Raw genomic sequence first — 12493 nt, 5'->3', positions numbered from 1 at the left:
TGGCATCTGCTTGATCATATTGATTGTGTGCAGTGTCCGTGACTTCCGCGTCAACAGAATAGTTTTCAAATTATGTATTTACCTAACTAGTTTAATTATCATACACCGGGTGGTCTTAAATAAAGATTATATTATATATATTATAATATATTATATTAAGCTGTGTCACTAAGTCTGGCATTTTACTGTTCTCCCATGGATATACAACATCCAGATAGCCTCCCCTTTGGGGCAACAGAACTGGCAATACTTTGCGTGGACTTATCAACTGACATTTAAATGCTCTAATAATCTTACAGATAACTACACTGCACACATCTACAAGATGTGGAAATAGCCAATGGAGGCTAAACAATGAGCATCCATGGAAGAGTTCACATTTGCCTACATTCACCATGTTTTAGGGATTACTTCCCTCCTGCCAGAAATCAGTGAGCAGGCTATCATTACTTTAGTAGAATACAGTACATTTCAGATAACTCCAATTACTGTATGTATGCAATTATAATAAGCAATTAGATGTGCTGCTTACATATAATACAAGCCTACTAATTTCATTCATAAGGTATAAAACTGTATTTTCAGGTCTAAATTCTTCAAGATTGTGAAGGAAAGATAAGCATTCACCAAGGCCTCTCCTCAGATACCCAAGATTGCTCAAAAAGCTTAGTTCTACCACTTCAACAACAAAATAGAAGAAATCTAGTGTGACATTTAAAAAAAAAAAAAAAAGAGGAATACTTAGGTAATCAGTTAGAACTACTGTGTAATTACTATATGGGTCTATGGGTCAGGATTAAAAGGACGGCAGAGTCAGGTGACATTATAGTGGGGGTCTACTACCAGCCAGCCACGGAGGAAGACTGAGAGGACGAGGCCCTCTACAGACAGATAGGAGCAGCCTTACGTTCAAAAGCCCTGGTCCTCATGGGGGACTTCAACCACCCTAACATCTGTTGGAGGGACAACATGGCAGGGCACAAGCAATCCAGGAGGTTCATGGACTGCACTGATGACAACTTCCTTCTCCAAGTGACAGGGGAGACAAGGACAGGTGCTAGGCTGGACCTTGATCTCACCAACAAGGAGGGGCTGGTGGGGAATGTGAAGCTCAAGGGTAGCAGCAACCATGCAATGGTGGAGTTCAAGATCCTCAGGGCAGCGGGGAGAATGCACAGCAAGCTCGCTACCCTGGACTTCAGGAGAGCAGACTTTGGCCTCTTCAGGGATCTGCTTGGTAGATACCATGGGATTCAGCCCTGGAGGGAAGAGGGGCCCAAGAAAGCTAGTTAATACTCAAGCGTCACCTCCTCCTCCAAGCTCAGGAGTGATGCATCCCAACAAAGAGGAAGTCAGGCAAAAATGTCAGGAGGCCTGCGTGGATGAACAAGGAGGTCCTGGACAAACTCAAACACAAAAAGGAGGCCTCCTACACAGGGTGGAAGCAAGGACAGGTAGCCTGGGAGGAATACAGAGAAATTGTCCGAGCAGCCAGGGATCAGGTTACGAAAGCTAAAGCCCTGACAGAATTAAATCTGGCCAAGGACCTCGAAGGCATTAAGAAAAACTTCTATAGGTATGTCGGTGATAAAAGGAAGACTAGGGAAATGTTGGCCCTCTCCAGAAGGAAACAGGAGACCTGGTTACCCAGGACATGGAAAAGGCCGAGGTACTCAGCAACTTTTTTGCCTCAGTCTTCACCAGCAAGTGCTCCAGCCACACTGCCCAAGTCAGAGAAGGCAAAGGCAGGGACTGGGAGAATGAAGAACTGCCCACTCTAAGAGGAGATCAGGTTTGAGGCCATCTAAGCAACCTGAAGGTGCACAAGTCCATGGGACCAGGTGAGATGCAGCCATGGGTCCTGAGGGAACTGGCGGATGAAGTGGCTAGGCCACTATATATCGTATATGAGAAGTTGTAGCAGTCCAGGGAAGTTCCCACTGACCGGAAAAGAGGAAACATAACCCTCATATTTAAAAAGGGAAAAAAGACCTGGGGAACTACAGCCCAGTCAGTCTCACGTCTCTGCCTCACAAGATCATGGAGGAGATCCTCCTGGAAGCTATGCCCAGGCACATGGAAAATAAGGAGGTGGCTGGTGACAGCCAACATGGCTTCACTAAGGGCAAATCGTGCCTGAAATAATTTGGTGGCCTTCTACGATGGGGTTACAGCATTGGTAGATAAGGGAGGAGGAACTGAAATCATCTACCTGGACTTGTGCAAAGCATTTGACACTGTCCCACATGACGTCCTTGTCTCTAAATTGGAGAGACATGGATTTGATGGATGGACCACTCAGTGGATAAGGAATTGGCTGGGTGGTCGCACTCAAAGAGTTGCAGTCAATGGCTCGATGTCCAAGTGGAAAGCAGTGACAAGCTGTGTTCCTCAGGGGTCGGTATTGGGGATGGTGCTGTTTAACATCTTTGTTGGCGACATGGACAGCGGGATTGAGTGCACCCTCAGCAAGTTTGCCAATGACACCAAGCTGTGTGGTGCAGCTGACACGCTGGAGGGAAGGGATGCCATCCAGGGGGACCTTGACAGGCTTGAGAAGTGGGCCTGTGTGAACCTCACAAAGTTCAACAAGGCCAACTGCAAGGTCTTGCATATGGGTCGGGGCAGTCCCAAGCACAAATACAGGCTGGGGGATGAGTGGATTGAGAGCAGTCCTGCAGAGAAGGACTTGGGGGTGTTGGTTGACAAGAAGCTCAACGTGACCTGGCAATGTGCACTCATGGCCCAGAAAGCCAATTGTATCCTGGGCTGCATCAAAAGAAGCGTGACCAGCAGGTCAAGGGAGGTGATTCTGCCCCTCTGCTCCACTCTGGTGAGACCCCACCTGCAGTACTTGCGTTCAGCTCTGGGGCCCCCAACATTAGAAGCACATGGACCTGTTGGAAAAGGTCCAGAGGGCAGCCACAAAGATCATCGGGGGCTGGAGCACCTCCCCTATGAGGACAGGCTGAGACAGTTGGGGTTTTTCAGCCTGGAGAAGAGAAGGCTCTGGGGAGATCTTATAGCAGCCTTCCAGTACTTAAAGGGAGCCTACAGAAAAGATGGGGAGGGACTCTTTTAACAGGGAATGTAGTGATAGGACGAGGGGTAACGGTTTTAAACTGGAAGAGGGTAGAAGGTAGATTTAGATTAGATATTAGGAAAAAAATTCTTTACTGTGAGGCTGGTGAGACACTGGAACAGGTTGCCCAGATGCCCTGGTTTCAGCTGGGATAAAGTTAATTTTCTTCTTAGTAGCTGGTACAGTGTGTTTTGGATTTAGTGTGAGAATAATGTTGATAACAAACTGATGTTTTAGCTTTTGCTAAGTAGCACTTATCCTAAGTTAAGGATTTTTCAGTTTCCCATGCTCTGCCAACTAAGCAGGTATACCAGAAGCTGGGAGGGAGCATAGCCAGGACAGCTGACCTGAACTAGCCAAAGGGATATTCCATACCATCAAATGTCATACTCAGTATATAAACTGGGAAGAGTTGGCCAGGAGTGACGGATTGCTGCTTGGTCAGGTGGTGAGCAACTGCATTGTGCATCACTTGGCTTTTTCTCGGGTTTTATTTATTTTTATTTTATTTTATTAATTTTCATTATAATTATTATTTAATTATTATTATTGTTGCTATTATTATTTATTATCATTGTTGTTAGTATCATATTTTATTTTACTTTAGTTATTAACTCATTCTTACCTCAACCCACGAGTTTACTTTTTTTTCCAGCTCTCCTCTGCATCCCACTGCAAGGTGGGGGAGTGCGCGAGCAGCTGCTTGGTGCCTAGTTGCTGGCTGGGTCTAAACCACGACACCAGCAAAGCTGTGGATGCCCCATCCCTGGAAGTGTTCAAGGCCAGGTTGGATGGGGCTTTGAGCAACCTGGTCTAGTGGAAGGTGTCCCTGCCCATGGCAGGGGAGTGGAACTAGATGATCTTTAAGGTCCCTTCCAACCCAAACCATTCTATGATTCTATACTACCAATAGATGCAGATGCACTTTTCCCCACCTCTTCCCTCACCTTCCTGTATGCTTACAATCTTCAAATGTTGTATTGCACAGACAACACTTGTTTATTAGAATTAAAAACACAGTACACTCCTATCATTTAAAAAAATCATAAAATACTTCTTTACATTAAACAGTCTAATAAAGAAAACATACAGCTCTTACCTTGGAGCAAGAGTAACATAAGAGCCATTACTTTCTGCAGGGCTGGAGTTAGCAGCAAGTTTGCACCGATTATAAATAGTCTAAAAGACAATTAATTTTATGTCAGTGACCAAAAAAGGTATAACATTTATTTAAAAATAGGAAGTCCCATTTTTAAAGACATTTCCTGTACTCCAGATTTACATTTGGGAGCAAATATATTAATAAACCCTCAAAACAATATGCAAACTGCAGGACAAGTAAGTAAAAAACTGGAAGTGTTTTTACATTGCCTAAACAGATTAAAAAAATTGTTATAAACAAGTGATGAAATTTTAAAACATTTTAAATAGATTTATCTGATGAGATAAATCAACAAAAAGCAAAATTAATTGTAAACACATTGTCATGCAAAGAGGTAACAAGTGCTTAGTTTAATAAGATATTATTTAGAAAATTTATTTGCTGTTTAAGATATTGTCTTTGAAATTATGATTTTAAAAAAAAACTATACACATATTATGCAACTAAGCTTTCTGCTTAGAGAAATCTCGCAGATTTCTTACCGTACTGACATCCAGAGGCAGTATAAATACAATAAGAAAGCAGAGATACCAAGCCAATAATGTTGCTATGATCACAAGCCTGTGCTGTTTCTTGAAGTCTCCATACCGATGAAGTAGGAATAAGGCCAGAAAAAAGACAAATACTATCTCAAGGCCCAACGCTGCACCACTCATTCTTGAATGTTCACTCCAGCCACACAGCACAGCTCACTTAAGAAAGCAGATCCGAACTGTAAGACAAAAAGGCATTTAGTTACATTAAAATCTGTGGAAGATATTTACGCAGAAAAGAGTTAACAGACATTTTTAAACATATTAATAGACTTTTCTTATTTCACAGGAGAAGAACTCTGATCAGATGAAGAACAAGATTTTCAGCATGGTGCTCTAAAGTCCTCTGTAGAAATCAAAATATCATGTCAACCCAATTTTGTCATGTCTAGCAACATATTAGGCCAACTCCTCTTCATCTTCTTGATATACAAGAGATCCAGAAGTCAAATCTTTGTCCTTGAGTAAGACTATAAGCCTAACTTTTAAGTCCAGTACAAATTTCAAAAGAAAATCTATTCTGCTCTTTTTTTTTCCTTTTAGAAGAAATCAACTGATTTGGACAAAGGGTTAAATGTTTAAATTAAATGTTTCTGGAAAGCTAATGAGCAACTTTTTTAATGGACTGTTCCTCAACTATGCACTTAAACTCTGTACTAAGAGTTAACAGAGCATAAAAATACAGCAAAGTATATGTTAGTCTACTTGCGATGTAGCTCTTAGCTTTGAAATTTCATGTATGAAGAGGCAACATGCTAGCTAATTCACTTTCCTACTCCTCTTCTGTTCTTCTTCAGAAAAACAAAGGTCTCGATTCATTCATTATTAGTCTTGCTACGATATATTTTTGCTTTGCTCATTCTTCTGGGTTTAGTTACTCTGTTATAGTCAGGACTGCTGCAGTGCCTAGAAGGTGCATACATCTTCACACAGGCATGCTATTATGCAAAGGGCAAGTGAGCTGCACAAATCTATTAGAGAAAATTTCACTGACTTGTTACATCGTTAGTTAAACCGCTTCTAACCTTTTTAATAAGCATCATTTTACCACAGGCACTTCACACATTTTAAAAAAAAAAAAAGTTTATTACACTGGTCAGGCTGACTTGCTTCTCCATTAAGATTACCATTTTAGCTGGTTTGATTTAACTGTAATAGTTTTTGCTATGGCTTCCCCACCGTTCTATTTTCAGTGCTTTCACTTTTTACTGGAACTTTAGAGAATGAAATGCTACTAAATGCTACTAAAAGAAGCTACTAAATAGAAGAAATGCTACTAAAATTTCCCTCGATTTACTTTTAAATCCCTTCAGAATTTGTTAAACTGAACCATTTCTTTTACTAATCCCTCAGTATACTGCTTAAGCAGATATGTTATGGATGAGGGCATGAAGCAGTGAAAACTGTCTTATTTCCACTAAAAAATTCCAAAGTTTGTGGTGCCAGTACTTCCTTGAGGACACACAGGACAATTATTCTGTGATTCTTCCCTGAAGATTTGTCTCCCCCCATTTTGCTACTTTCACATTTAGTAAGAGTAGTCTGTTTACTCCATATTGGCTGTTATACACAGAGCATCCCATATTCTAAAAACAGCTCAAGTTACTTTCCTGCTTCTTATCAAAGATGCACACACTTCCTTTTTATCTTCTGCTTTTCATCTACTGTGTTTATCAAATTATTAGCATTTCTGTTAGGTCAAAGCATCCCCTTACTATCTGTCTCTACTACATTTTGGCTAGATCATCTGTAAATCATGAATCCAGGATATCTAACCTATTCCTCAATCACTTACTCTAAGCAAGTCCTTGTCTATTCTATTGTACCGTTCTTGTTTTCTCAGAAAACAGTGTCTTTTGTATTTATAGTATAGTAGAATGGATATGATAGAAATGAATGGAAAAGAAATACTAGGTATCGACTTCATTAAAGCAGTGCTATCCGACATAAGTAGCTTTGCGTGTCCCTTATAGCCATACCTTCTGCTATGTAAACAAAAAAAATTGTACAGCATACCCTCCATTAGTCACACCTATAAAATTTTTTACTACAGTTACACCCAAAAAGCTGCTATCAAAACAGAAGGTGAAAAGTTTTTGTGCAAGATGCTGCACACTGTTACTACCATGAGGGAACTTCTAAAAAGATTACAAAAATGTACTGAATATGCTAAAATAGCGAAGGAATTGAGTCCTACCACAACTTAAGTCACTTTCAAAGGCAAAGACAAGTTTGCAGTCATCTAAGTAAACTACACGTTTCTGTTCTCCGCCTGGTTCCTATTTTAATCTCAAAATACGAAATAAAAGGCCTAATTTTTACCAGACTGCAACTGATGACAAGTAAGAGTTGTTTTGAAATAATGTATACACATTTTCAAAATTACAGCTCAAATTTTTTAGATAGAAACCACTTAAAACTAGCTCTCCACACAAATAGCTTAAATGGAAAAAAATCAACAAGGTGAGAAATGCAATGCTTGAAAGGAGCTCTCGCTGTGAACCAAATCCTGCCTAACAGGACAGCCATATTTGCAACCTATGCTACTAGAATCAGACCTTAAAAAACATTACTGCAGGCTATAAAGCCATGCGTTCCTGTGGCAAGCAGCATTTGCCTCTCAACCTGGCTGTTAGTTCAAAGAAAGGTAAGTTCCTTACCCATAATTCTGTTTTCTTCATTTTATTTAGACAGGCTTCTCACTATTAGCACATGGCTCCCTAGTATAAGCTAGCTGAAATTCCTAAACCCCTGAAGGATGTTCTCCTGAGATCAATTAACTACTTCAGAAGAGATCTCTCATACTGCACAACCTTAAACTGCTTAGAAGATGCTCCTATTAAGCATGGACAAAAAGTAACAAAATTCCTCACTCTGAAGGGAAGAGCATCTATTGGCATACTCTGTTTCTGGAGAGTAAGGCAGCTATGGATTATTAATACAAATAAGATCAAAAGCTGAAATACTGGCACTGGAAGTGCAATTTAACCAATAAAAGACAAGAACATGCTCTTGTGTAGGCTTAGGATTTTCTTGCTTTGTTTCAGACATAGATAAAATCAGTAAGTTTTTAATTTTGTGAATGGAAGAGTGTGGTTACCCCCATATAGGAGATACATTTCAAAATTCTGACATGAAACCCTCTAGAGTCAAAACCCAGCTAATAACTCTTTGCAAGCACCATGAAGGGTTCAGTTCACACTTAATTCCCTTGGAGACTTCCTACTATCGACAGTATTAAATTACGTTCCCAACCTCAAGACTAACCTCATGACCATCTACATTACAAATGAACTAACTACTCTGCCTGGTACAGAAATACTCAAGTTATGAAATGAAACAGCAGAGAATGAAAAAACCACACTTCCTTAGAGCTTTTATATAGCACCAAATTCAACAACAAAGACATTCCAATATTATATTCTTAAAAAAGGGCTAAAAAGAGTAAAGCATAACTGTGAAGAAAGGACATTGGTCTCACTAAAGTCAACTCCAATACCCCTTTAATTAGAAATCCCAGATCAGACTGTATCACAGTTCTATTCTTTTCAAACTTTGCAGGAAAGCATTTTACCAGCAGATTGTTCATTTTGCAGACTAATGTAATTGGTGCTTCAATCCTTCCCAGTCAGTCTAATATCACACTTTCTGCAGATTCTCACTGCTGCCCTTGACACTCTCCCCAGCTTACCCACTTCCTTCTACAATGAGCTGGAACCCATGCAGTATCCCAGCCAATGCCTGAGAAGGCCTGAACTGAGAGTAAACATTGCTTCACATGCCTTACTGAAATGTATAAATAGAAGTATAACCTGTATGTTGTCCCCTTCACATATTCAGCTTAATATGCACTCCAAATTCTTTCCTTCTAAGAAACACAACACTGTCCTCTATCCTGTATTTATGCAGTTGATTGCTCCTGCTTAAGCGCAGGCACAAAACTCTACTCATTTGTACCCTTTCCCATCCCACAGGTTTCTGAATCTTCAAAGCATTTTGATTTCCACTACCACACCCAAAAAGATCTGCAATCCCTCCTAGCTTTATGCCTTCTTAAGTTTTAATAATCACATTATTTCATTACGGAAACTCTGTGAAAATCACGAAGAGTAGTTGACAAGGGACTGGCCTCCTCAATCACAGCAGTAGCTGTTCCCAACTGTTCTTCCCCAGCAAAAACATCCTGAGAAACAGAAAACAGAAGTCCTATTAAAGACCAAATATAAGACATCAACTGATCCTCTCATATATAGTAGGCCTATCAGAGAAGTAAGTTAGATTACTTAAACAATTTGTCCTTGACAAACTGATGCTGTCTTTTACTCAGCTATTGTATTCTAGATGCTTACAAATATCTTTTGTTCCAAATTTTTTTTCATGAATTCAAAAGGAAGCAGACTAGTCTGCCAATCTGTAGTTCTCCCTGTCCTTCAAAAATTAGTAATAAAGACAGCCACCATGCTTCTGGGTTTTGTATCTTTGGTACCTCAGCCATTTCTAGAATACTACAGCCTTTTTTTTTTTTTTGTTGAAGTACGCTCAGGTAAAGATCATCAAACAGATTTGGAAAAGTTACACTTCTAGAAATCTTGGGTATTTCAGTTAAAACACTTGAATAACAAAGCATCTAGGTATTTCCTTGCCTTACTCTGTATTTTGAACACCATAATTACATCTGAAAAAAAATTGTCCCCAAGGAAGTTACCAAGCTATGAAAGAGATATCAAAGACAGTAACAGACAAAACTGAGCAAGAGCCATAGCATACCAAAAGGAACATCTGTGCGACAGCATCTCCCACCTCAAGCTGCATTCACAACTCAGTGGCAAGTTATAAACTGAAAGATGCCGTCTCCAGCAAAATATCAACTGCCAGTTCAGTAATGACCTTTTGCCTTTCTGTCAGAGAATAATCTGCTAGTTCCTCTCGAGTTTCTTCCACCACATTCCACTTGGCAGAAGAAAAACGGTATGCCACAACACCTGTGACAGGTTTCTGAAGCCTGCCCTACTCTGCAAAACTATGCTGTTAAGAATCCTAAAGTACGACTTCACTTTACAGACATGATTAAACCTTCCGAACTGACAGAACCGCCCCATATGATAAGCCCTTGACACTTCCACCTTCAAACAACAAAATGGGATAACTTCACATTTTAGAAATCTTAGAGAAGAACAAGAGGCCAAGCAACAATAAAAATAAACCCTTCAGCCATTTTCATATCCAGGTCTGTTTAACGTGTTGTTGGGGTTTCTTATTTGTTTGGTTTTGGGTTTGGGGGGTGCGTGGGTGGTTTTTTTACTTCCTTATCACACATTGACCCTTGCAGCTCAGGAAAATAGTAAGTATTTATAAGCAGACGAGAGACAGACGAAGAGCTGCTTTATCTCAGCACAGTGAGAAAACTATCTAAAGAAAGAAAATAGCTATGAACTGCCCGAGAAAACCGACCAGAAAAGTTATCCAATTGTACTATTTGGGAGAAATAACCTCTGAGATTAATCAAGAAAATGTAATTTGCGTAGCTTTGTTCTCCAAAGAAACACTAGTCAGTCTATGTACTGGTTAATATTTCATTAGTACCTGTAATTTCAACTATCTTGCAATGAAGAAAAGATTTTAAATTGACTAAATATTTAATTGATCGTGTATCAATATTTAGGGAAACAAGTTTTGTATCTGCTAATGACAAGAAAAAAATAATAAAATGCTGCACTGACTCCACCCAAAATAGCAGTATTCTTTGATTTGGTGGGAGACTACGTTCTCCACAGAAGCACTAAATAAAAGACAAATGCTTGACCAAGGAACATGGAGATTTTTGTGTTCAAAAGCAAGCAGGAACCATCAGTACGAAACCACGGGAAATTTATTTGCTTTACATGGCGCTGTCTTGTCCTCTAATAAAGGATATGAAGTACCACAGAGGTTGATGCTTTCATAAGGTTTAGGGGAGTGCTCTGGAAATAACATATTGAAGAAAACAACGTGCCTGGAGGAACTAAAATAGAATCCGATATGAAAGCTGCACACTTGCAACAAGAATCTAAAAAAAGAATAGAAATTGCTACCTGGGCTGCCGGACTAATGCACTCACACAAAACAGGTGTCAGTAAGGCAGTCAATCACATGATTACAACCCTAACATTGCATTAAGGCAAACTTAAGGCTATTTGGTAATTCAGAGCTTTTTAAAAAATAATTGGATTTTATCCCTTTCAGCAAATTCTTCTTTCAATTTCCCACACATTAATAGAGAAAAGTGAAAAGATTGACAAAGAAAAGAGGCTGCAGAACAGGTTAAATATAATCAGCTTATTTTTTTTAAACTAAAAACCCACCTCTCTCTCATTTGATTATCCACTTAAAGAACCTTTAAACAACTGCTCCATGACTTCAGTTAAAACTGGAAATGGTTAACACAAATTCTTTTTTAAGATTACATGAATGCTAGCTTGAGACACATCACTGTCTATATCTGACTTAGCAGCTGTGTACGATTTGCCACGTGTTCCATTACCATCTTCAATTTTATAGGCACGTCTCTCCATTGTTATGCAGTAAACAAAGGACAGTATTTACAAGCAAGTGGCTGACTAAGAGCGGAACTGTAGGTGTGTTCACAATTAGTTTTCCATCCCCACCAATTTCAAAACAAGTCGTTTGGAGAAAAAGCATGAAGAGCTGCATTGCTGAAAGAAAGCCTGGCATAACTCTCAAGCACGGAGTGAAAAGATTGCAGAGTTTAAACTAGCGCGGTTAGGGACAGAACCAGAATACATTGGCAGTCCCTCAATCTCAGGCCTTCGCAGTGAAGGCGTTTCCAAAACACAGGAAAACCTTTCACGGTAAAATGTCGCTGTCAGCGCCATTCTGGTCTTCCAAACCAGACACTGTCCCTGCACATTAAAGCCGTTAAAGCTGATGACTGTACGTCCGTCGGTCTGCAAGGCGCACGGAACCGATGCGCACAGTCGCTTAAACAAACATCAACATGCGTGCCTTAAAGGTACGTGCCCGGGGTCCCTGCAGGAAGGAAAAAATTAGGGGCCAACAGCAGATAAACGGAACACGCCGATTCCTCCCGCCCCCCTCGCCCCTCCCAGACACTGCCCCCCGCCCAGCCCTCCCCTCCACTTACCACTCAAAATGAGCCCGGGGCGCGCCGGGGGGGGTCTCCCCGCTTCCCATCCGGGTCACGGACCCCCCTCGGCGCGCCCCGGGGATGCGGGGGGGGGGGGGGGGGGGCGAGCGGGACACGGCTGCACCCGCCCCTCCCGACGGCGCCGCGCCCGGCCCGGCCCGGCCCGGCCCCGCGCAGGCCGCCGCCGCCCCCACCCCCCCGTGAGTCGGCGCCGCGGTACCCCCGGCGGGCGCGGCGCCCCGCCGACCTCCTCTCCCTCCTTCTCTCTCGCCCGCCCCGGGGCCCGCGCCGCCGCCTGCCGGTGCCCTGGGCCGTGCCCCTCCCTCACCACAGCCAGAGCCCCCCGCTCAGCAGCCGGTCCCTCGCGGGGCACCGCCGCCCTCCATCCTCGCTGCCGCCGGCCTCCACGCGAGGGTTCAGATCGCCAGCCAGAGAGCGGCGGCCGCGCCCGGCTCCTTCCGCGTCAGGGCGACGGGGGCCGCCGCCGCCGACATTTGCCCCTCGCCAACCGCCCTCCGTCCCCAGCGGCGGCGCCGACGTCGTCATCGCCCCCGCCCCGCAGGCGGGCGCAA

General features: G+C 42.1%; 1 protein-coding gene across 1 annotated transcript in view; it reads right to left on the bottom strand.

Moving 5' to 3' along the window:
- Nucleotides 1-12473, bottom strand: part of LMBRD2 (LMBR1 domain containing 2) — a 37507-nt gene extending 25034 nt beyond the window's left edge. Inside the window, exons 1-3 of the mRNA XM_052776317.1 lie at nt 12250-12473; nt 4727-4956; nt 4182-4261 (exon numbers count right to left, since the gene is read on the bottom strand). Coding sequence (XP_052632277.1) covers nt 4182-4261; nt 4727-4900 — 254 coding nt within the window. The 5' untranslated portion in view covers nt 4901-4956; nt 12250-12473. The remainder of the gene's footprint in view (nt 1-4181; nt 4262-4726; nt 4957-12249) is intronic.
- Between the last annotated feature and the right edge of the window lie 20 nt (nt 12474-12493).

This window comes from Harpia harpyja, chromosome Z, assembly GCF_026419915.1.
Source record: "Harpia harpyja isolate bHarHar1 chromosome Z, bHarHar1 primary haplotype, whole genome shotgun sequence".
Taxonomy (NCBI): domain Eukaryota; kingdom Metazoa; phylum Chordata; class Aves; order Accipitriformes; family Accipitridae; genus Harpia; species Harpia harpyja.
This window is presented reverse-complemented; position numbering and strand designations above follow the sequence as displayed.